Here is a 26284-nt window from a genome sequence, read left to right on the forward strand (position 1 = left end):
ACTGCACCTCTGCCTCCCAGGTTCCAGCGATTCTCCTGTCTCAGCCTCCTGAGTAGCTGTGATTAGAGGCACCTGCCACCATGCCTGGCAAATTTGTTATTTTTAGTATAGATGAGGTTTCACCATGTTGGTCAGGCTGGTCTCGAACTCCTGACCTCGTGATCTGCCCCGCCTCAGCCTCCAAAAGTGCTAGGATTACAGGTGTGAGCCACTGTGCCCAGCCGAGCCCAGCTTTTTCTTGATCTCAGTTCTATATACTACTGTTAGCATTAGTGATTTGGGCATTGACTGCTTCTAGTGGATGTGTGGGATGGTCTTGCTTATATTAAGTTCAGAGTCTCATTGTTCTCAGGTTTCTAGGATGTAGTATAGTGTAGTAGCAAGTTTATAAACTTCAGAGCTCACGGGTCAAATCCCACTTATGCCATTACTTGCATAACACTGTGGACATGTTGCTTAGCCTGAGTTCAACTTCTCCATGTAGAGTAAAACCTACTTTATAAGGTAGCTGTGAGGACCACTATAACATCTGTAAAACACACAGTACAGTGCTCCAAAAGGCAGTAGCTATTAATACGGTATGTTAGCAATAGAGCTCCATATTCTTTTGTGCTCCATATTCTTTTGTGCATGAAATACAAAGAAAACAAGTAGCACTGGTAACAACACATTTATTTACGTACCCTGTTGTGTGACTGGGAGGTGTTTTTCATTTTCCAATAATTGATTCGGTTATAACAATTAAAATTCCAGACGGTAAACTAGTAATTTATTGTTGCTCATAAGCATAGGTAAACAGACATGGTACCACAATAAAGGAATCTTAAACACTTCTAACCTTTTGGAATAGGTTTGAATATGGACCTATAATATACTTTGCCAATGGACCTAATAGATTACCAATATACTTCTAAATGTCATGGTTCTCTTCAGACGCAACAGAAGAAATCTGGATCTAATTGTTAAACTTCAGAAATTTAACCAAGATGCTTAGGAAGAAGCAAAAGGCCAGCAGTACTTAAGCCTGTCATATTTGTCACCAATATAACTGTATTGCTATTAAAAGTAAAATAATGGTAGGGAGCAGCCAACTAATTGCTAGTCTCAGTTCATAGATTTAGTATTTTTTGAAAATAATTCACCTCAGATAGCAGGCTATACAAGTTTAAAGTAGTTTTAACTTAACCTTTTGTGTACTAGTTAAAGCAATTCAGATAGATCCCAAGTCAAAGAACCGAACAGTGTATCAAATTGGGTTTCATATCAGAAATCAGCCATTTCCAAACAACTGCATCGTATAGGACGTTTTCTTTCAGACTGCCTTTTATTCCTGGCTTCAAATCTTACTCACAGTATATGTTTTTAGAGAGTTTGGTAAGTGTAACAAATGGGTACTCATTGCTAGAGCAGGATATAAGAATGTGCTGATCACCAAGTATGAGATTTACATTACATTAAATTAAAATTATATAATGTTGGAAATAGACAATATAGGGAGTTCCCGGATCCTAGAAAATATTATGGCTAAGGAAACAGAGAACTCAAGAAAGGAATCTACCTCCAAGAAACTAATTCAGTATAGTAAAATAGAATTAAGTGCCCTGTCTCAGGAAAAAGTTTATTAAGAATAAGGAACAAGTGGGACATCATACATCGTTTCTTTGGAGATTAAAGTGCAGGCTATGAAATGGCATATAAAATAATGCGTAAAATAGTGCAATCTTAAGGTGCCATTATTTTTATTACACATAGCCTAGTTTTATGTCCATTTTCTCTCAAAAATCCAGCTGTAGTGACACCTTTTAGCTTATTAATTTAGGCATTACTTATACTGTTTTACCCACCTTTGGGGCTACATAGAATATTTTAACATTTTTAACACGTAGAATAATTGCGCATACATCTTGAAACTACTAAATAGAGATTAAGGCAAGCCCCTGTAAAGTTCAGTACTCCAAAAAAAGTGTTTTACAAAAAAATTGCTTCCCAAATCAGTGGCTTTTGACCTGATGGTACCCCAATAGTCTTTAAAACTAAGTATAATGACTCTCAATACATCTGCGTTTGCTCTATTATTTCCAGGCTCTGTACAGGAGTTTGAAAAACAACAGGTTCTATAACCTCAGAATCTGTGAAAACCAGTTAAGCCAAGTGCATGTGGGAGATAAGCAGAGGATCCGGCTGGGGTGGGGGTAAGGTCAGCCGTTTTCGTTCCTCAGGCATGCCTTTTCACATTGTTATCCGTGTGTGTAGCGCTGTACCATAATACATTTCTATGTGGGAATGACCCATTAACATGGAGACGTCTCCTCTGAAAAACAGCCAAGGAAGATGATGGGAATACTTTAAGAAATGTTACACTAAGACAATGCAATATTAACAACACACAGCATTTAAATACCTGACTTAAAATGCAGGGCAGAATGGTTCTCTCAGGAGGTTAATGTACAGTTTTCTTATAACATATGTCAGTTCTAGCTGATCAAAATAATCTGCGGTTTGTTGAACCTTAAATACCATTATGCTATCCATAGGTAAGCATAACGGCTATCAAATAACTGTCCTAATAAGTGGTGAAGGCAATATCCTAACATGTTTTAGCTAAATAGCCTAAGATTTAAGATTTGAACAACCAAACTGTAGTGCTTTATTCTCCTACTGCATGGAACATTCATGCATTAACAAGTACAACGAATTAGCTTTATGAATAGATGATTATAAGTGTATGCAATAGAAATTTGGATTTTGTAATAGAAAATTTACCTTCTAACAGTGTGACTACTTATTATGAAAGCCCTATACACATGTTAACTAATGGAAGACTACACAGATGTTTAGGCTATCTAGACGTAGTTTAAAAAGAAATTCAGGAAACTTTTAATAGTTCATGAACGACCATTAAATAAACAGTCTGGGGCTGTATCCCTTTGATGCATATGGATCACACTCTGTAAATCTGTAAACACATACTTTGATACGTAAAAAAAAAGTCTTCCTATGACCAGAAAAGCAGACTAGTAGAGGCCCTGGGTATTCCACCAGGCCTCCTCTAAAGATATGCTAATATGGCTAAATACTATGATTATAAAAATGAGAAGTGCTGAGAAAACGAGTTCCAGACGGGGACTTTTATGGATGACCTTGGCTGACAAATGTTTTTTGGAAATTGTTTTATTTTAAAATTACCTTCCCAACAAACCATGAAACACTTGGATGTTACTTTATGGTTTTTCATTGAAAACATACTACATTGTAAATGGAATTTCAAAGTCAGACATAGAATTGATCAAAATCTAAGGACAATATTATGTAAGGACAATATTAAAAATGGATAGAAAAAGCTTCATTTGGTGAGGTTAATCTAAAGGATGCATAACCATGTCACGGTGGACGGATAAAAAAGGTGATAACCTTGTGCTTTTATTCAACTAAGGTACTTACCAAAACCTTAGGTTTTATACAGGTGTTAAGCTCCCACCTGGAAAGGGACAGTTTTCTATATTACACCTAAATTTACTTTAAATAACTGAAGCCCAAGGCAACAGTTGTTTAAAAGAACTTAACAGTCAAATAGTTACATAATTTAGTAAATTAAAATACAACTAAGACAGTGATAATTGAATGTCTCAAAACTATACAACTGGGGAAAATAACCACTGTACACAATTTGGAGGTTGTTAAAGTGACCACTCAGGAGGTTGAACAGTGCAAGACATGCTTTTCCAGTTACAAGCTCAAAACAGGAGTGCAAACAAAATTAAAGCTTTTGTTTAAAGTTGTAGGGTAAGGAAAGCTTGAAACTAATATTAAAAAGCTTCCCTCAAGGTCATCCTCCAGAAATGAAATAATCAAAATGCTTTTTCATGGTACAATTTTCCTCAATGAACTTTGCTGCAATGGCAAAACTGCATCCCGCAAGTCGAGTCCCCTACTCTCTCACCACATCTGATCAATGATCACATGGTGGTGAGCAAAGAGGAGTATTAGCTCCCAGAGGTCCAATATTGATAGAAAGAGCCTTGAAATTTGGGGTTCTGCCTTAGCCAGTGTACCTGAACCCTACAGAGAACAGATAAAGCAATGGGCTTTAATAGTCTCTTGTTCCTATAAAACTGGAGGACAAATGGATGAACAATTCCCCCTCTAGAGGCAAGCTGTTGCGGTGGAAGATGTTAAGCGCTTAAATAAACTAAGATGCCGCTCTAAAAAGTGGAGAAGTATAGAGGTTCAAGATCAATACCAGTGCAAGAGCTTTTTAAGTGAGTTGACTAGGCAATGCATGCATCCATCCATGCAAATGGCCCCCAAAGAGAACTGAAAACATGTATAACAGCTGGGTAAGTTCCTTGCCAGTAGTTTATAAAAATATATAGTCAATACTGTAGAGGCTCCTTCTACAGTCAATACTATGGAAGTCCATTTTAGTTACCCATTACTTCAATACCAAAAAGCATTAACTACTTTTCAGACATTCCAGACAAAGGTCACTTATAACAAAAAGACGACTTAAAAAAAAAAGAACCAAGATAGTGTCCATTTAAAAAGCAGGTCTTTTCTTTCAAGTGAACAGGACATTTTCTGTATTAAACTTAACTTCTAGTCTGTCAAGACTGGGTTTAAGATCCTTATGTATGTATGTGCATATATGCAGAAACAAATTAACTTACTTGCAACATTATCTGCACAGAAAAAAGTTAACTCCTCAAAACATGATAGAACAGGTCTGGTTAGTACAAATCTATTGCAAAGTAAAAAGATTCTGTGCATCAGTTCAATCAGGAGAAGCAGGAAAAGAATGTCCCAACCATAAGAGTTCAAGTTTAAGTTGTGTTCTGAAAGCCTAGAAGCTTAAGGGACACCATGTTGCTCACAGTATCCTGATATGCATAACTGCTTAAGCTACTAAGCTGTGTTTTCCTCTGGAACTAGAACCACATTCCAATTTACTTTCTATTCCGAAGACGTTTAGATTTCCTAAGAGAGTCTATGGCTTCCGTGGCCTTTTTTCGTTTCCGAGGAGACTCCTCATTCTGCCCAGACCCTGAGGAATTTCCTACAGCACTTTCCATTACTTCTCGTAGTTTGCGTTCTAGCTCTGCCAACCGTGCATTTTGTTCACCTATGATCTGGGTCTGCTCTAGCAGTTTCTGGTCCTGGTCTTGAAGCTGTTTTTGCTGTTCTTGCACTTTGGTGCGAAGCTCAGAAATTTCACGCCTGAGAACAGTCACGCCAGCACCATTTGTTTTAACCTGCTGCTGGAGTTTGGTAACCTCTTGTCTTGAAGGATTTTGCTTGGAGAAGAGCTGCATTGTTGTTAGGGCTGCAGATGGTCCTGGAACTGTGGAGGAATAATTCAAAAGGGTCGTTCACTTAAAATGTTTCTCTACTAGTAATACTTACACTTATTTAAAAATGGAATATCCTTATTATGTCACTTCTGATAATTTCTTCTTTGCAATCCATTTGGTCAGTTGGGTTAATCATCATAATTTAACACCTTCTTTTAACTATAAATGAGTTTAAATTCTGATTCTCCTGCTCATGTGGCAGTATGTAGACTGCCAGGAAACGGAGAAGGGCATTTAATGGCATAAACTTGAATTTAAAATACTGTACAATATTTTTAGAACCTAGTAACAAAATACAAGCAGTAAAATTAGAAAATAATAATTTTTTTTTTCTTTTGAGACAGAGTCTCACTCTATTGCCCAGGCTGGAGTGCAGTGGTGTGATCTCGGCTCACTGCAAGCTCCGCCTCCCGGGTTCACACCATTCTCCTGCCTCAGCCTCCCAAGTAGCTTGGACTACAGGCGCCTGCCACCACGCCCGACTAATTTCTTTTTGTATTTTTAGTAGAGACGGGGTTTCACCATGTTAGCCAGGATGGTGTGGATCTCCTGACCTCGTGATCTGCCCGACTCAGCCTCCCAAAGTGCTGGGATTACAGGTGTGAGCCACTGTGCCTGGCCAGAAAATAATTATTTTCTATCTAATTCACATAACAAACATAAACTTTCAAATTAGAAGTACACACCTACAGGTTGCACGTTTCTAATCCAGAAATCTGAAATCCAAAATCTGAAACTTCTTGAGCACCAACATGATGCTCAAGGAAATGCTCATTGGAGCATTTTGGATTGTGGGTATGTGGATAAGAGATTGTGCAGCCGGTAAGTGTAATGCAAATATTCCAAAATCTGAAAAAAAGCCAAAATCTGAAACACTTCTGGTCCTAAGAAATTCGGATAAGGGATACTCAGCCTGTATCGTGTTCTTAAGTTCACTCTGCACTTAAGTTATATACAAAGGCTTCAACTTTAGCCAAATGATAGGGACTCCATTAAAGAGTGGGTTACATCATACATTATGACCACAGAGAATTCCTGACATGGGGTAGGAAGGCCTTGGACCTATTCTTTTAGAAATAATTAGAATGTAACACAAGCATAAAAGTAACTATTTTAAACAAAGAACCTACTTTCTTTTAAACTTATCTACTGAAGGTTTTCTAAAAGAACCAGATGGGTCCATTCATATCCTAAACTCATCATGTTAATCTTCTCTCCTTGCACATCTAAATAACTGTATTTCCTTTATGGATGTATTCTTCTTTCCCTCTCTGCTTATCCATATCCAACTTCTACTTATTCACCAAGGCTTAAATCAATCGTTACTTCCTGTGATGTTTCCATCAGACCAGCCAACACTGATCTTATCTACCTTAAAATTGTTTCTCCGCTCTCATTTGACATTTAATTGGACATTGCCTTATTTGTTTTGCCTATGATAATTTAACTTCAAGTCTGGGTATATCTTACCTTTTGAAATAGTAAGATCCTTGAGAGCAGACACCACGTATTACACTTCTTTTTAGTCTCCACAGGACACAGTACAGTGCCGCGCGCATAATAGGTACTCAATAAATAACAGATACATTAATGCTGAGATGTGTAGGCTTTATTACTCAATTACAGAAAGCCACTCGGTTGCCTCACTGAGTACTACAGGGAGCTAACTAATCTGAACAAAACAAAAAGTTTTACTAAATTCTTTCCTAATCTAAAGTACTTGCCAGAGTTGGGGATATTAAATAATTTAGTCTTTCAGTAGATAAAGGCGCAAATCTCTAGGAGCCAATATACTTTTGCAGAAACAGTTATTTAGCACAGATGAAGTGATACTGTTCAAAATAGCCTTATGAACTCTGTCTTTTAAAGTAGCAGCCAGGTGTGGTGGCTCATGCCTGTAATCCCAGCACTTTGGGAGGCCGAGGCAGGCGGATCACGAGGTCAGGAGTTCAAGACCAGCCTGAACAACATGGTGAAACCCCGTTTCTACTAAAAAACACAAAAATTAGCCGGGCATGGTGGCACACACCTGTAATCCCAGCTACTCAGGAGGCTGAGGCGGGAGAATTGCTTGAACCTGGGAGGCAGAGGTTGCAGTGAGCAGAGATCACGCCATTGCATTCCAGCCTGGGCGACAGAGTGAGACTCCATCTCAAAAAAAAAAATAAAAAAAAAAAAAAATAATAAATAAATAAATAAATAAATAAAGTAGCAGGCAGACACTTTGGGGGATGAAATAATTCACCAAATATTTCCCTGAAGAGTTTTTGGCATTTTATCTGGTATATTTGTTTTTTAAAAAATGAATATTAATTCATCAGGAACATAAAAAAATATAGATGGTCCTCAAATTACAATGGTTTAACTTAACGATTTTTTTTTTTTTTTTTTGGAGACAGAGTCTCACTCTGTTGCCCAGGCTGGAGTGCAGTGGCGTGATCTTGGCTCACCGCAACCTCCGCCTCTTGGGTTCAAGTGATTCTCATGCCTCAGCCTCCTTAGTAGCTGGGACTACAGACATGCGCCACCACGCCTGGCTAATTTTTTTTTTTTTTTTTGAGACGGAGTCTTGCACTGTCACCCAGGCTGGAGTGCAGTGGCGCGATCAATCTCGGCTCACTGCAAGCTCCGCCTCCTGGGTTCACACCATTCTCCTGCCTCAGCCTCCCGAGTAGCTGGAACTACAGACACCCGCCACCGCGCCCAGCTAATTTTTTGTAGTTTTAGTAGAGATGGGGTTTCACCATGTTAGCTAGGATGGTCTCCATCTCCTGACCTCATGATCTGCCCGCCTTGGCCTCCCAAAGTGCTGGGATTACAGGTGTGAGCCACTGCACCCGGCCAACTTTTTGGTATTTTTTAGTAGAGACACGGTTTTACCATGTTGGCCAGGCTGGTCTTGAACTCCTGACCTCAGGTTATCCGCCCGCCTCGGCCTCCCAAAGTTCTGGGATTACAGGCGTGAGCCACCGCGCCCAGCCAACCTAATGATTTTTTGACTTTACGATGGTATGGAAGTGATAGATATTTAGTAGAAACTGTACTTCAGGTATCCACAGAACCATTCCGTTTTTTGCTTTCAGTACAATAGAAAATGAATTCAGTAAATTACACAAGGATGCTTTATTATAAAATAGGCTTTGCTAGATAATTTTGCCCGACTGTAAGCTAAGGAAGTGTTCTGAGCATGTTTAAGGTAGGTTAGGCTAAGCTATGATGTTTGGTAGGTTCGTGTATTAAGTGCATTTTTTGACTTAACAATATTTTCTACTTATGATGGGTTTATCAGGATCGTAATTAAGGAGCATCTGTATGTAACTTTTCACCTTGAACTCCTGGGCTGAAACAATCCTCCTGCCTCAGTCTCCCAAAGTGCTGGGACCACAGGCGTGGGCCACTGCGCCTGGTCCAGCAATCCTATTTCTTTTTTTTTTTTTTTTTTTGAGATGGAGTTTTGCTCTTGTTGCTCAGGCTGGAGTGCAATGGCGCGAAATCTGGCTCACTGCAACCTCTGCCTCCTGGGTTCAAGCAGTTCTCCTGCCTCAGCCTCCAGAGTAGCTGGCATTACAGGTGTGCACCACCATGCCCAGCAAATTTTTGTATTTTTAGTAGATATGGGGTTTCACCATGTTGGCCAGGGTGGTCTTGAACTACTGACCTCAGGTGATCCACCCACTTTGGCCTCCCAAAGTGCTGGGATTACAAGTGTGACCCACTGCGCCTGGCCGGGCCCAGCTATTCTATTTCTAAAAGTTTATTGTAAGTCAATATGGATATGTGCAAAGATTTAATCACAAGACTGCTCAGATTGTTCTTCAGAGTATAAGTACTGAAAAGCTAGAAACAAGAAATGAGCCTAACTAGTGGATTAGTTGTGTAAGTTATGGTTGATAATCCAATCTCATTAAAAATGATGCTGCCAATAAACAACTACTAACACAGAAAAGTTCAAGACACTGGTTAAGTGGAAAAAAACCGGAAGCAAGTTACAAAATTATGTACAAACATGATTATAAAGTAGAGATACCTGGAGGAGAGCCCATGAGTCTTCCAGAAACATCTGATCCTGGTAATTTCCTCTTTAAAATTGGAACAATCTTTTCATCAAAGTACTCCATTGCCATGGAGGATATATCCCTTAATTCTTGAAGTACTTCATGAGCTCGTTGAGGGGCTCTGGTAGAATTGACATATCTCAACACACGATAAATCTCATCAATCACCTAAAATAATGAATTCTCATTAGCACTTTGGATTTTTCTTTTTTAATAAAGAAAATAGCTAAACAGGCAGAGAAGTAACTGCTTGTTTTGCAATTCTGGTAAAGACCTGTAGGGTGATTTAAGTGATGTACTGGCCACTGATGAATATTGCTATTTGCAACACATGGCTTTTGGGCTTGTTACAGTACTTTTTTTTTTTTTGAGACAGAGTTTCGCTCATTGCCCAAGCCGGAGTGCAGTGGTGCGATCTCAGCTCATTGCAACCTCTGCCTCTTGGGTTCAAGCAATTCTCTGCCTCAGCCTCCTAAGTAGCTGGGATTACAGTCGCCCGCCATCACGCGTGGCTAATTTTTTGTATTTTTAGTAGAGACGGGTTTCATCATGTTATCCAGGTTGGTCTCAAACTCTTGACCTCAGGATCCACCCACCTCGGCCTCCCAAAGTGCAAGGATTACAGGTGTAAACCACTGCGCCCGGCCTGTTACAATACTATATACTTGCATTTATTAAGCACCTTTTATGTATCAGGTACTATGTTGGGACTGAGGAATCAGGATGAATGAAATAAAGCTTCTAACCTTGAATGAAATCACAGTGTAACTGGGGAGATATGTGTGTACATAAGTGATACAAACAGGTATACAAATTGCTATAGACACTAGAGGACTAAACTAAGAAATTAAATCCTGTATGGGAGCTGGGGTAGGGTTGGAGATTGCCCAAACCCATTTTATTAATCCTCCAAACCTGAATCTGTTCCCCTAAGCTGCAGGGACTCAGCGTGATTTCTCTGCTCAACACTGCCCCCATGTGCTCTATCCCTTTAAGTTTCGTTTCTCTGAGACTTGTTATGGATTGGAATGAAGTCTTGTCACTTCCTTGTCATCACCAAAAGGTAGCAGAAGATCCTTTTTTGTTTTAATGATAATTGTAATGGGGAGAACACCTAACTCTCTTGCTGGAACGGTAAGTGAACCTTCCTTAGGCATTTATGATATTAGCTTTCATCCCGGTGAGGTTATCCTTAACTCTTCCCTGTGGCTTCAGAATAGACCTGAAGATAAAATTCCTTTTTTTTTTTTTTTAAGATGGAGTCTCACTGTGTTGTCCAGGCTGGAGTGCAGTGGCACAATCCTGGCTCACTGTCACCTCCAACCACAGGGTTCAAGTGATTCTCCTGCCTCAGCCTCCCAAGTAGCTGGGACATGTGCCACCACACCTGGCTAATTTTGTATTTTTAGTAGAGATGGGGTTTCACCATGTTGGCCAGGCTGGTCTTGAACTCCTAACTTCAGGTGATCCACCCTCCTTGGCCTCCCAAAGTGCTGGGATTACAGGTGTGAGCCACCATGCCCGACCTAAAATTCCTATTTCTAAAGACCCCAATCTGGATGACATCTATGGGCCCTCACCTCATAAGAACTGAGGGTTAATCAACCAAACCATTCTGTCACCAAAATCTCAAACAACCTGGCATCCCACATATTCCTCCCACTGCATTTATCTAGCTTGTTCCCACCTCTGGATCAATCTTATAATCCACCTTCCCTTCTCCTTTACTTACTTAGGCTGCTGAGCACAGCCAGAGAAACAATCCTTGCAGAATAGTATCAGGACAAATTCATAGCCCTTCACATTTTCTAGACTCTCAGCATAATATGATGATCATTGTTAATGGAGCATGATTTGTGCTTAATAAATGCCAGCAAAATCTAACCTTAGGATGTGTCCTTATCATAAGCCTGAGAAGACATCATAGAAGAGGCCAGGTTTGTGGGCCTGTAGAACTAAACAGGAAATGGCTTGGGCTGAGGTGGTGTACGTAGGCAGATGCAATGGGAGATGAGATGTGTGATTTTGAATCTCATGGGACATGTAGGTGATATTTGCTAGCAGGTGGCTTGAGATACAGGATGGCAGTTCAGGAGAGGAATTTTGGATGATGGCTGATTGCCAAAGGAGAAAACACATTTATTTCTCGCAATATTACTATATTATGAGCTCACTTTAGAAGAAGATAACCCCTTTCCCCAATAAAAACTTACTGAACTACTACGTTAGGAACTATATATATAAAGAAATGAAAAATGGAATACTTTCCCTTGGACTTACAATTTAATTATGTAAGCCTATCATAACTTGTAAGATAAACATTATTCAAGTATTAATTGAGTTCTTACTATGTACTTGTCACTTTTCAAAGTACTGGAGTAAAAAACAGTAAATAAGGATGACAAGATTGTCATTCTCATGAAGCTAAACAGGAAAATAATTTAAAGGAGTGCCACATGGAAAAAAGAGGGTAATGTGACAGTTTCTATCAGGAAAGGCAGGAATAACATGACATGGGTGGTTGGGAAAGGATTCTTTGCAACTTGTAAGGTAAGACTGAAGGATGAGGAAGAACTGATCAATTGAAGATATGGGGAGAAAAGTCATTCAGGTAGAAATAGTAATGACAGTGGCCCCAAGGTCAGTGTCAGGTTGGCTTGTTCAAGGAGTACAAGGACTAGAAACAGACAAATTTTATATATACATGTATATCTCCAAAGAGTAAATATTTGTGGAAGCTAGCTGCTCAAAGCTTTAAAAGTTATATAATATTTATACATAATTAAGAAATAGTTAATAAAATTAAAAATATAAGCCAAAGTAGAAAATCAGTATTTAAAGGGTCCTTCGTACTGACTGATATTTTATGTATAGTGCTAGGATATTAATTGACCCATAGCAGTTTTGTGTTTATCAAAGTTTTACATATGGGTTATATATAGGAAAAGTACCGTAGCACTCCACAATTTTTTGAGACGGAGCTTCGCTCTTGTTGTCCAGGCTGGAAATGGCATGGTATTGGTTCACTGTAACCTCCGCCTCCTGGGTTCAAGCAATTCTCCTGCTTCAGCCTCCCAAGTAGCTGGGATTACAGGCACCCACCACCACGCCCGGCTGATTTTTGTATTTTTAGTAGAGACAGGGTTTCACCATGTTGGCCAGGCTGGTCTCAAACTCCTGACCTCAGGTGATCTGCCTGCCTTGGCCTCCCAAAGTGCTGGGATTACAGTCATAAGCCACTGCGCCTGGCCTTCCATAATTTTTAAATGTTGTCCCCAAAGGCTAATACGTTGCATCTATAGATACAAACTGGCCATCAGCCCTTTGAACTAAATCAAGTCCCCCGCCTTTTTGCCCCAGGGCTTTTGCACATTCTGATCCCTTTCCTGGAATGCCATCCCTGTGTATCTCCCTCACTTCAAATTCCTTAGTTATACATGAGGTCACAGTAACACTGTACTTTCTCAGAAGTCTTTTCTGAACCCTCCTCCAGTTTAAATCATGTTAACATCTTCATCCAACCCTTTATTCCCCTTCAGAACACACATTACAATTTGTAAGTACATCTTTTTGTTAATTTCTATCTTCCCTATAATGTAGTAAACTCTATGACAGAAGAGATCATACCATGTTTCACTGTCAGATCCCCAGAGCCTAGCAGCATCTGGCACATGGCAGATACTCAGTAAATAAGGGGTAAAAAGATGGTTAAGTATATTAATTGTTCAATATTAATTGATACATCTAAACAAAACTGTTTAAGGGCAAATGACAGGGTTAATTCAACACAAGAATTTGTTTTTCGGCCGGGCGTGGTGGCTCATACCTACGGTGCCAGCACTTTGGGAGGCCGAGGTGGGAAGACTGTCTGGGGACAGGAGTTTGAGACCAGCCTGGGCAACATTGTGAGCTCTGTCTCTACAAAAAATTAAAAAATTAGCTGTGCACATGCCTATAGTCCCATGAGCTGTGATCAGCCCAGCTGACGGGGCAAGACTGTCTCAAAAAAAAAAAAAAGATGATATGGTTTTTCAGAAGTCAGATTATGTGGCAGGAGTTCGAGACCAGCCTGGCCAATATGGTGAAACCCTGTCTCTACTAAAAATACAAAAATTAGCCGTGCATGGTGGCACGTGCCTATAGTCCCAGCTACTCGGGAGGCTGAGGCAGAAGAATCGCTTGAACCCAGGAGGCAGAGGTTGCAGTGAGCCCAGATCGTGCCACTGCACTCCAGCCTGGGCGACACAGCAAGACTCAGTCTCCAAAAAAAAAAAAAACAAAAAATTTTTAGTTTTATAAAAGTAGTACAGGCTGTGGCTGGTGGCTTATGCCTGTAATCTCAGCACTTTGAGAGGCCAAGGGAGGCAGGAGTTCAAGAGCAACATAGCTAGAAACAGTTTCTACAAAAATTAGAAAGTACACCATCACATTTCTAACACACAGTAGAAGTACCACGCTTATGTCTAAAATTGTACAGTAACGAATTATATACGATGATAATCATTTAGGCCTTTAGACTACTGTGGGTAAGAAATAATCTTTTTTAATCTACTGTTTAGCAAACAAAGCTCCAGAATATTGAACCTCATAAATTCTCATTTTTAATCTTTTTGTTGTACTTGAGATTTGCTTAACTTTCCCTTCTACCCATTTTTTTAAAAAATTTCCTCCATATTTTAAAAACTTAAGTGCATCTAAAATTTTCTGAATATTATTTTTAATTTTTTTTTTTTGGAGACAGAGTCTCACTCTATTGCCCAGGCTGGAGTGTGATGGTGTGATCTTGGCTCACTGCAACCTCTGCTTCCCAGGTTCAAGTGATCCTCCTGCCTCAGCCTCCTGAGTAGCTGGGACTACAGGCGTGTGCCACCATGCCCAGATAATTTTTTTTTTTTTTTTTTGAGAAGGAGTTTCGCTATTGTTGCCCAGGCTGGAGGGCAATGGCACAATCTTGGCTCATTGCAACCTCCACCTCCCGGGTACAAGCAGTTCTCCTGCCTCAGCCTCCTGAGTAGCTGGGATTACAGGCTTGCACCACCACACCTGGCCAATTTTGTATTTTTAGTAGAAACGGGGTTTCTCCATGTTGGTCAAGCTGGTCTCAAACTCCCAACCTCAGGTGATCCACCTGCCTTGGCCTTCCAAGTGCTGGGATTATAGGCATGAGTCACCGCGTCCGGCCCATGCCCGGATAATTTTTGTACTTTTAGTAGAGATAGGGTTTCACCATGTTGGCCAGGCTGGTCTCGAACTCGTGACCTCAGGTGATCTGCCCGCATCAGCCTTCCAAAGTGCTGGGATTACAGGTGTGAGCCACCAGGTCTGGCCTGAATATTCTTTATATGGCATGTTTGTTTGAATACGGTTATGTGCTGCATCATGATGTTATGGTCAATGACAAACCATATATGAAGGTCATCCTGTAAGATTATAATGGAGTTGAAAAATTCCCATCGCCTAGTATCTACTATATTATACAGAAGTCCTCATTTTAATGTTGATAGGTTCTTGAAAATCCCGACTTTAAGTGAAATGACATGTAATGAAACCAATTTTATCATAGGCTAATTAATATAAACAAGTGTTAAGTTCCTAAGGCATACTTCTGGTCACAAAACCCACCAAACCTCTAAATAAAGACCTAAAACACTTCTTTTTTTTTTTTTTTCCGAGATGGAGTCTCGCTCTGTTGCCCAGGCTGGAGTGCAGTGGCGCGATCTCAGCTCACTGAAACCTCTGCCTCCCTGGTTCAAGCGATTCTCCTGCCTCAGCCTCCGAGTAGCTGGAACTACAGATGCCCGCCATCATGCCCGGCTAATTTCAGTATTTATTTATTTATTTTTTTTAGTAGAGATGGGGTTTCACCACGTTGGCCAGGCTGGTCTCGAACGCCTGACCTCAAGTGATCCACTCGACTCAGCCTCCCAAAGTGCTGGGATTATAGGTGTGAGCCACTGCGCCCGGCCTCTAAAACACTTCTAATATCAAACACTGAAATAAATGTGAACTATACATACATTTAAGAAAGATTAATAAAAACAAGTAAGATAATGTACCCAATTTTTGGTCAATCAGTGAGCTATGGCAGTCATCATGGTGGTGGGTTACTTCAGGGAATACATGTTTGTAAAGCAAAAATTTTAAGGAGCACCTCCTACCAACATGAAGTTCAGAAACAAACAGTAACAAATAGGAGGGCTTGTTTTTTGTTTTTTGAGATGGAGTCTTGCTCTGTCACCAGGCTAGAGTGCAGTGGTGGCGCGATCTCGGCTCACTGCAACCCCCACCTCCCGGATCAAGTGAGTCTCCTGCCTCAACCTCCCAAGTAGCTGGGACTACAGGCACACACCCCCACGCCCAGCTAATTTTGGTATTTTTAGTAGAGACGGGGTTTCACCACGTTGGCCAGGATGGTCCCGATCTCTTGACCTCATGATCCACACACCTCCACCTCCCAAAGTGCTGAAATTACAGATGTGAGTCACTGCGCCCGGCCTTTTTGGTTTTTTTTGAGACAGGGTCTTCGCCCTGTTGTCCAGGCTGGAGTGCAGTGGCATGACCACATCTCGCTGCAGCCCTGACCTCCTGGGCTAAAGCAATCCTCTCACTTCAGTCTCCTGTGTAGCTGTGACCATAGATGTGTGCCACCATGCCTGGCTAATTTTTTTTTCTGTAGAGACGAGGTCTCCCTATGTTGCTCAGGCTGGTCTTGAACTCCTGGTCTCAAGTGATCCTCCTATCTTGGCCTCCCAAAGTGCTGGGATTACAAGCATGAACCACCACACCTGGTCCATTCATTCATTCCTTTTTTTTTGAGACACAGTTTCATTCGGTTTCCCAGGCTGGAGTACGGTGGCGCAACCTCAGCTCACTGCAACCTCCATCTCTGGGTTCAAGTGGTTCTTGTGTTTCAACCTCCCAAGTAGCTGGGATTATAGGTGCATGCCACCATGCCTGGCTAAATTTTGTATTTTTAGTAGAGATGGGGTTTCACTGTCTCTACTGGCCAGGCTGGTCTCCAACTCCTTACCTCAAGTAATCCACCTGCCTCAGCCTCCCAAAGTGCTGGGATTACGGTATGAGCCACCACGCCTGGCTATTCATTCATTTTTCTTTTAGTGTTTTTTTTTTTTTTTTTTTTTTGAGATGGAGTCTTGCTCTGTCGCCCAGGCTGGAGTGCAGTGGCGCAATCTTGGCTCACTGCAAGCTCCGCCTCCTAGGTTCACGCTATTCTCCTGCCTCAGCCTCCCAAGTAGCTGCGACTACAGGAGCCCGCCATCACGCCTGGCTAATTTATTTATTTATTTTTTGTATCTTTAATAGAAATGGGGTTTTACCGTGTTAGCTAGGATGGTCTCGATTTCCTGACCTCGTGATCTGTCCGCCTCGGACTCCCAAAGTGCTGGGATTACAGGCGTGAGCCACCACGCCCGGCCTATTCTTTCATTTTTCAATCTGCTTATTCTAGTTCAGGGTTGCAGCTCACGGCACCAGGTGGTTATCCACCCTGGCCAGGACGCCATCTCTCTGCAGGGCACCCTCACACCCACACTCACTCAGACTGGGACCACTAAGATATGTCAATGAACCTAACAGGCACAGCTCTGAGATGTCGGAGGAAATCAGAGTGCCCAAAGAAAACTCATGCAGATATATGGAGAATGCACAAATTCAACAGACAGTGGCCCTGGCCGGGAACTGATTTTTTTTTCTCTTTTTCTTTTTTGAGACAGAGTCTCACTCTGTCGCCCAGGCTGGAGTGCAGTGGCACAATGTTGGCTCACTGCAACCTCCATCTCCTGGGTTCCTCACCACCGCACCTGGCTAATATTATGTATTTATTTAGCTGGGACTACAGGCCCGCACCACCGCATGCTTGCTTGGTTGCTTATTTATTTAAGACAGAGTCTCATTCTGTTATTTACTTACTTACTTACTTATTTATTTCAGAGTCTCTTTCTGTCCCCCAGGCTGGAGTTCAGTGGCACGATTATTTATTTATGACAGAGTGTCCTTCTGTCCCCCAGGCTGGAGTTCAGTGGCACGATCTTGGCTCACTGCAACCTCTGCCTCCTGGGTTGAAGCGATTCTCGTGCCTCAGCCTCCCAAGTGGCTGGAATTACGGGCACGCACCACCATGCCTGGCTAACTTTTTGTACTTTTAGTAGAGACAGGGTTTCACCATGTTGCCCAGGCCGGTTCAAACTCTTAAGCACAGGCAATCCACCTGCCTTGGCCTCCCGAAGTGCTAGGATTACAGGTGGGAGCCACCGTGCCTGGCAATTTTTTTATTTTTAGTAGAGACAGGGTCTCACCATGTTGGCCAGGCTGGTCTTGAACTCCTGACCTCAGGTGATCCACCCACCTCAGCCTCCCAAAGTGCTGGGATCACAGGCGTGAGCCACTGAGCCCAGCCTGATTTTTTTTTCTCATCAATATTATAACAAAACAACATTTAAGCTAAGTGTTATTACAAAAAAGTCAAGAAGTTAAAACTTAAAGAACTCCTGAGCTCAACTGGTCCTCCCACCCCGGCCTAGGTGTTGGGATTGATTACAGGCATGAGCCACCATGCCTGCCCCCCCATTTTTTTTTTTTTTTTTGAGGCAGAGTCTTGCTCTGTCGCCCAAGCTGGAGTGCAATGGCAGAATCTCAGCTCACTGCAACCTCTACCTCTTGGGTTCAAGCGATTCTCCTGCCTCAGCCTCCTGAGTAGCTGGGATTACAGGTGCACGCCACTACGCCTGGCTAATTTTTGCATTTTTAGCAGAGACTGGGTTTTGCCATGTTGGCTAGGCTGGTCTCGAACTCCTGACCTCAGGTGATCCGCCTGCCTCGGCCTCCCAAAGTGCTGGGATTACAGGTGTGAGCCACCATGCCTGGCCCCAAAAATTAAAAAAAAAAAAAAAAAAAAATTTAATGTGTCTGTAGTCAGTCCCAGGTACTCAGGAGAGTGAGGTGGGAGGATCGTCTTGAGTCTAGGAGGTCACAACTACAATGAAATGTGGTCATGCCACTGCACTCTAGCCTAGGTGATTCAGCAAGACCCAGTATCAAAAAAAAAAAATTAATGTAGCCTCAGTATGCAGTGTTTACAAAGTGTACAGTAATGTCCTAGGCTTTCACATTCACTCACCACTCAGTTACTGACTTACCCAGAGAAACTGAGTTTCATTCATGATAAGTGCCCTATACAGGTGTACCATTTTTTTATACCCTACTTTTACTGTACCTTTTCTATGTTTAGATATACAAATATGATTGTGTTACAACTGCCTACAATAGTACAGTAACACGCTGTACAGGTTTGTAGTTCAGGAGCAATAGGCTATACCATATAGCCTATGTGTGTAAGAACCATCTAGGTTTGTGTAAATACACTCTATGATGCTCACATGACAAAGTGACCTAACAATGCATCTCTTAGGATGGATCCTCTTTGCTAAATGACGCATGATTGTATCTTTTTTTTTTTTTTGAGATGGAGTCTTGCTCTGTTGCCCAGGCTGGAGTGCAGTGGTGCAATCTTGGCTCCACCTCCCGGGTTCACGCCATTCTCCTGCCTCAGCCTCCCGAGTAGCTGGGACTACAGGCACCCGCCACCACGCCCAGCTAATTTTTTGTATTTTGAGACAGGGTTTCACCTCTTAGCCAGGATGGTCTCGATCTCCTGACCTTGTGATCCACCCACCTCGGCCTCCCAAAGTGCTGGGATTACAGGCATGAGCCATTGCACCCAGCCGATTGTATCTTTTTTTCCCGCTATGTCTCGCCCAGGCTAGATTGCAGTGGCTCGATCTCGGCTCACTGTAGCCTCCGCCTCCCAGGTTCAAGCGGTTCTCCTATCTCAGCCTCCTGAGTAGCTGGGACTACAGGTGTTTGCCACTACACTTGGCTAATTTTGCATTTTTAGTAGAGAAAGGGTTTCACCATGTTGGCCAGGCTGGCATATCTTTTCTTATTTCTCAGAATAATTTTTTTTTTTTTGAGACAGAGTCTCACTCTGTTGCCCAGGCTGGAGTGCAGTGGTACGATCTCGGCTCACTGCAACCTCCACCTCCCAGGTTCAAGCGATTCTCCTGCCTCAGCCTTCTGAGTAGCTGGAATTACAGGCACGTGCCACCATGCCCGGCTAATTTTTTGTATTTTTAGTAGAGATGGGGTTTCACCATGTTGGCTAGGCTGGTCTAGAACTCTTGACCTCAGGTGATCCGCCCACCTCAGCCTCCCAAAATGCTGGGATTACAGGCGTGAGCAATCCTGCCTGGCCTGTTATATTCTCTTTAATATGAAAACAGACTTTTATTTTTTTTTAAAGGCTCATGGCTGTATATATTTATTTTGGGACACACATAGTAAAAGGAGAAATGTTCCCAACTAATCTTGATTTTTAAGAGTATCTCCACATTAAAATCAACTTTAAAAGAAACAAAAACAACATTCTGTAAGCATTAAACTTAAATGGAAGCATATCCCTCAAAATAACTGACCTATGTTCTTCAAAAATGTGACAATCAAGTGACACAAAGAGAGTCTAGGGAACTGTTCCAGATATAAGATTACAGTCCATGCATGGTTCTTGATTACATTCTGTATTAACAAAAAAAATTGCTAGGAAGAGTATTATTGGAATATGTGATGAAACTTGAATATGAACTGTCAACTACATAACAGTATTACATCAGTGTTACAATTTTCTGATTTTGCTCTCTGTACTGTGGTTAAGTAAGAGTATTCTAGCTTTTAGGAAATACAATGAAATATTTAGGAACTAAGGAGCACAGTGTCTCCAACTTATTTTCAAGTGGTTCAGGAAAAAAAAGTATTTATATTTTATTTTCTTGAGACAAGATCTTGCTCTGTCACCCAGGCTGGAGTGCAGTGGAATGATCATAGCTCATTGCAGCCTTGACTGCCCAGGCTCAAGCAATCGTCCCACCTCAGCCGCCCAAGTAGCTGGGGCTACAGGTGCATGCCACCACACCCAGCTAATTAATTTTTTTTTAGAGACGGGGGTCTTACTTTGCAGCCCAGGTTGGTCTCAAACTCCGGGCGGCTTCAAGCCATCTGCCCGTCTCAGCCTCCCAAAGTATTAGGATTACAGGCATGAGCCACCACGCCTGGCCAAAATCTATGTATGTATTTATTTCAGACGAAGTCTCACTCTGTCACCAGGCTGGAGTACAGTGGCGCAATCTCAGCTCACTGCAACCTCCGCCTCCTGGGTTCAAGGGATTCTCCTGCCTCAGCCTCCCAAGTGGCTGGGACTACAGGTGTGCGCCAAGAGCCCAGCTAATTTTGGTATTTTTAGTAGAGACGGGGTTTCACCATGTTGGCCAGGCTGGTCTCGATCTCTTGATCTTGTGATCTGCCTGCCTTGGCCTCCCAAAGTGCTGGGATTACAGGTGTGAGCCACTGTGCCTGGCCAAAATGTATTTATAAAGAGAAAATAAAAGCAAACAGGATGAAAGGTAAGTAACTGCTGGATTTGCAAATAAGCTAAATGGGAGCTCCTTGTACTAGTCTTGTAATTTTTGTGTAAATTTGAAATTACAAGAAAACAAAAATTTACACACACAAAAAAAGGAATAAAAAAATTTACCACCACCAATTTTCTTTCCCAGAAAAATAAATACAAGCCAATAATGCCTAATATATATATTTTTACGTCTGTTCAGGGAAATACAGCTTCATGGCCTTATGTAGTCAATTATACTGTAAAAACCCTAATTTTTGGGGACCACTGTGTTTCAATAAGAACAAAAGGTTTACCAGGGCTACTAGGGACAGTTAAGAGCAGAGACTGGGCCAGGCGCAGTGGCTCACACCCGTAATCCCAGCACTTTGGGAGGATAAGGTGGGCGGATCACGAGGTCAGGAGATCGAGGCCATCCTGGCTAACACGGTCAAACACCATCTCTATTAAAAATACAAAAAAACTTAGCTGGGCATGGTGGCATGTGCCTGTAGTCCCAGCTACTCGGGAGGCTGAGGCAGGAGAATCGCTTGAACCCAGAAGGCGGAGGTTGCAGTGAGCCAAGACTCTAGCCGGAGGCTGAGGTGGGTGGATTGCTTGAGTCTAGGCGTTCAAGACAGCCTGGCCAACATGGTGAGACCCTGTCTCTAAAAATAAAATAAAAAAAAAATAAATAAAATAAAAAAGAAGAGCAGAGACTATCCACGTTTTGTTTTTTCATTATTATCTCTATGAATGGTTGGTTGCTCAATGCTCACATACAGTTGTGTGTCAGTATATGTGAACTGCTGATACTAATATGAGCTTACTGTAAAAAGTGTAACTTCCATGTGTTAGATAGAAGATTTGAGAAATGTATACAGGAGTAAGCCAACATTCTATAACATCTTAGTTCTGAGAGAAGATAAAGAGAATATCAATGTGGTACTTAGGGTTGGCCAACTATGCCCCTATTTAGCCTATGCCTGGTTTTGTAAATAAAGTTTTACTGGAACGCAGGCACAAGCATTCATTTACCACACATTGCACACGGCTGTTTCTCAGAATTGCATAGCTGTCACAGCAAGCACAAGGCTCACAAGGCCAAAAATATTTATGATCTGGCCTTTTACCAAAAAAAGTTTGCTGATCCCTGTCCTAGATAATAGCAAACTTGTAACCTGTCTAAATTCTTTTTTTTTTTGTGGCAGGGTCTCACCCTGTAGCCCAGGCTGGAGTGCACTGGTGTGATCTCGGCTCACTGCAACCTCCGCCTCCCAGGTTCAAGCGATTCTCCTGCCTCAGTCTCCTGAGTAGCTGGGACTACAGGCGCCTGCCACCATGCCCACTAATTTTTGTATTTTTAGTATAGACAGGGTTTCACCATGTTGGCCAGCCTGGACAAGTGATTTGCCCGCCTCAGCCTCCCAAAGCGCTGGGATTACAGGTTGTCTGAATTCTTTAGACAGCTTTTAATGCCCTATCAATATAGTCCCCCTGTCAATGGACTCCATTTTAACCCCTCCAGTGAATAAGCCTTTGGTTTTCACTGAGTAGAAGGGCAATGATCTAGCTTGCCTGCAATTGGAGAGGTAACCTGTAGGTTTGAATCATTCTTAACTACAGATTCTCAACCAACCTTTCTGTTATCAGTCCCACTCTCACAGGTGTCTGGCTGGAGCTTTTAACTCTAGAGCTTTCTTTTGTGCAAGGAGTTCCTCTTGGCTTTCCCCACTGTCAGTGTAGGATTTAACTTTCTCAGTTCTGCTAAATCAGTTACCATTTGTTTCTCTATAGCTTTCAAAATTTTATTGCTACTGTCTTCTCTCCTAATCTCACCATTCTTGTGGATTTCTGTCTTTCTTTCCTTTTTCTTTTTTCTTTTTTTTTGCTGAGACAGAGTCTCGCTCTGTTGCCAGGCTGGAGTGCAGTGGCATGATCTTGGCTCACTGCAACCTCTGCCTCCCAGGTTCAAGCGATTCTCCTGCCTCAGTCTCCCGAGTAACTGGGACTACAGGTGCACAATGCCACACCCAGCTAATTTTTGTATTTTTAGTAGAGATGGTGTTACACCATGTTGGCCAGGATGGTCTCGATCTCTTGACCTCATGATCTCCCCGCCTCAGCATCCCAAAGTGCTGGGATTACAGGCGTGAGCCACCGTGTCCAGCCCCAGCTACTACTTTAAAGGTCCAAAATTCTGGTACATATTTGGCTATCTAATTTAAACTATAATGTTGCTACTACTCAGATTCACTTAAGTGAATAAAATGCTTACTATAGACCTTAAGTTTGACAAAATGAATGTAGTCTATATAAACCCACAAAAGTTAGTTTTCTTAACAAAGTATAAAAGCTTCTGTGGCCAGGTACAGTGGTTCACACCTGTAATCCCAGCACTTTGGTAGGCCAAGGCAGGCAGATCACTTGAGATCAGGAGTTTGAGGTCAGCCTAGTCAACATGGTGAAACCTCGTCTCTACTAAAAATAAAAAAATTACCTGGCTGTGGTGGTGTGCACCTGTAGTCTCAGCTACTTGGGAGGCTGAGGCATGAGAATCGCCTAAACCTGGTGGCAGAGGTTGCAGTGAGCCAAGATTGCACCACTGGACGATGGAACGAGACTCCATCTCAAAAACAAAAACAAAAAAGCTTCTGAACTTTTTTTTTCTTTTGGAGACAGAGTCTTGCTCTGTCGCCCAGGCTGGAGTGCAGTGGCACGATCTTGGCTCACTGCAAGCTCTGCCTCCCAGGTTCACGCCATTCTCCTGCCTCAGCCTCCTGAGTAGCTGGGACTATAGGCACCCGCCCCACGCCCAGCTAATTTTTTTTTTTTGTATTTTTAGTAGAGATGGGGTTTCACCATGTTAGCCAGGATGGTCTGGACCTCCTGACCTCGTGATCCGCCCGCCTTGGCCTCCCAAAGTGCTGGGATTATAGGTGTGAGCTACCACGCCCGGCCTAAACTTTTAAGTATATCCCAGAAGCAAGATCTCAGGGAAAACAAGAACAACTTATCATAAACACCATATATTAAATGAAGATTATATGTTAGACTGAAAATTATTTTGTAGAATGTTCTTACTTCAGCATGTGGAAATTAAATGCCACATCCTTATATTTTGCAGACAGGATGTGACAAGTTTAAGCATGAGAAGTACAAAAAAGGGAACACTCATAAAACAATCCAAATAATGCACCTGTACCGGGAGGCAAAGGTTGCTGTTAGCCGAGATTGCCCCACTGCACTCCAGCCTGGGTGACACAGCAAGACTGTCTCCGGAAAAAAAAAAAAAAAAAAAAAAAAAAAGAAGTCAACAAGTGGTTTCCAAAAATGACAGGACTCCAGTGGATTTAACATTATTTGTTTGTTTTTGAGACAGAGTCTTGCTTTGTCACCAGGCTGGAGTGCAGTGGCATGATCTCGGCTCACTGCAACCTCCAACTGCCTGGTTCAAGCAACTCTCCTGCCTCAGACTCCCGAGTAGCTGGGATTACAGGCACGTGCCACCATGCCCAGCTAATTTTCGTATTTTTAGTAGAGACAGGGTTTCGCCATGTTGGCCAGGCTGGTCTTGATCTCTTGACCTTGTGATCTGCCCGCCTCAGCCTCCCAAAGTGTGGGGATTACAGGTGTGAGCCACTGCACCTGGCAACATTATTTGTTTAGACTTTAAAGATCACCATTCCAAACACGTGAGCCTGATCAACTAGCACAGAAATTGGTAACTTCCTCTGTACAGGCCAGACACTAAATTTTTCTTTTTCTTTTCTTCTCTTTTTTTTTTTTTGAGACAGAGTCTTGCTCTGTTGCCCAGGCTGGAGCGCAGTGGTGTGATCTTGGCTCACTGCAACCTCCGCCTCCCAGGTTCAAGCCATTCTTCTGCCTCAGCCTCGCAAGTATCTGGGATTACAGGTGTGAGCCACTACAGCCGGCCTGGATCATAAATATTTTAATCTTTGTAGGTCACATGAACTCTGTCACAAACTATTCAACTCTGTTACTTAACAACTGACTGAACTCTCTTTGAAGTTATGATAACTGTGAGATGTTTCTTAGATATTCATGTTTCTAACAATGAGATATGCAATAAAAACTATGATGCTATATGAAACAAGCTAATTTCAAAGAACTTCTCAGGAACACTTAAAAGTTAAGGCCTTTAAGTCAGATTCAGAAAAATCTGGCATAAGAATCACTCTGAAGTTTCTAACTGGTCATCCTCTTATGGCACCCTACAAAAAGCATTAGCAGGTAATGTGTTGGTATGCAACAACATCTTTAAAAGAAAATGTATATAATGCAAAGAAAGTGAGATATACCAAAATATTTCAAATACAGTCATAAGAAATGGGATTCCCCCAAAAATAAATGTCAAAGAAAACTAAAAATGGACAAAGTATGTATTAAATATTGCCAATGTAAATTATCTTTGGAAATAACAAAAAGCGAACATTCAAATTTTACTAGATATTAATTATTTTCAACCATGTTAAGGGAAACTTTTGCCAGCATCAACCAAGTAGCAAAATGACCTATAATTATATCTCTACCACTTCTATATCAAAAGATACAGACATATCTCAATTTACACTTAATTCAAGGAGTAGGGTACTACTGAAGGTATAAGCAGTATGTTGAATGTCGGAGTTTTTATTAACTGAGTAATGGTAAATATGCCACAATATACTTATTTCTGTGTTAAAAAGGACTGTTATTTAGTTCTGGGAATATTGGTAAATAGCAATTGTTTATTCTTGTCAAATCTGAAAGTTTATAAAGTTGTCTTTATGAAACATTTCTCAAACAAAACAAAAACCAGCTTGTCCCTCCTATTCTACCTCCCCAAAATTATAAAATCTTGAAGGCAGGGACAATATGTATGTTGTTCATTGCTGTATCTCTGGCATCATAACAACCAGTAAAACCTCAAATTTTATTCTTGAGTATGAACTCTTAACAAACTTCTCTAAAGAATATTAGGGTTTCGACTATTTCATAATTAGAATTTTAAATATAAAGATCATATAAATGATACATATTTATATTGATAACTGTACAGAAACCAAACAAATTCATTAGTAGAGACTCATTTGGAGAAGTAGAAACAATTCTAACATTTCTAAAATCAAAAATTCATAACTTTAAGTTTATGTAGGGCAGTCCAGCTATTCTAGGCAAGCAATTCTATTTTACCTTTCCTGGGATGAAGCAACAGAGATTGGAATCCACATATTTCATGAAAGTCATATTTAATAGTGACAGCCTTGTTTCAACAGCAGCAAGAATGTCTGCATGACGAGCTAATGAATGGTTTCTCCTTTCTGACTCTCTCCTACAATAATAATAATAATAAAAGCAAGGCAACCATTAAAGCAGTATTGTGGACTAAAATATTAAGCAATCAAGATGGCTTAATGAAACAG

The 26284-nt window shown here is 41.5% G+C and overlaps 1 protein-coding gene across 1 annotated transcript in view; it reads right to left on the minus strand.

Moving 5' to 3' along the window:
- Positions 1 to 654: 654 nt before the first annotated feature.
- FBXO28 (F-box protein 28) overlaps positions 655 to 26284 on the minus strand; it is a 45425-nt gene continuing 19795 nt past the window's right edge. Inside the window, exons 3-5 of the mRNA XM_002809413.5 lie at positions 26055 to 26193; positions 9376 to 9571; positions 655 to 5338 (exon numbers count right to left, since the gene is read on the minus strand). Coding sequence (XP_002809459.1) covers positions 4944 to 5338; positions 9376 to 9571; positions 26055 to 26193 — 730 coding nt within the window. The 3' untranslated portion in view covers positions 655 to 4943. The remainder of the gene's footprint in view (positions 5339 to 9375; positions 9572 to 26054; positions 26194 to 26284) is intronic.

This window comes from Pongo abelii, chromosome 1 (assembly GCF_028885655.2).
Source record: "Pongo abelii isolate AG06213 chromosome 1, NHGRI_mPonAbe1-v2.0_pri, whole genome shotgun sequence".
Classification (NCBI taxonomy): domain Eukaryota; kingdom Metazoa; phylum Chordata; class Mammalia; order Primates; family Hominidae; genus Pongo; species Pongo abelii.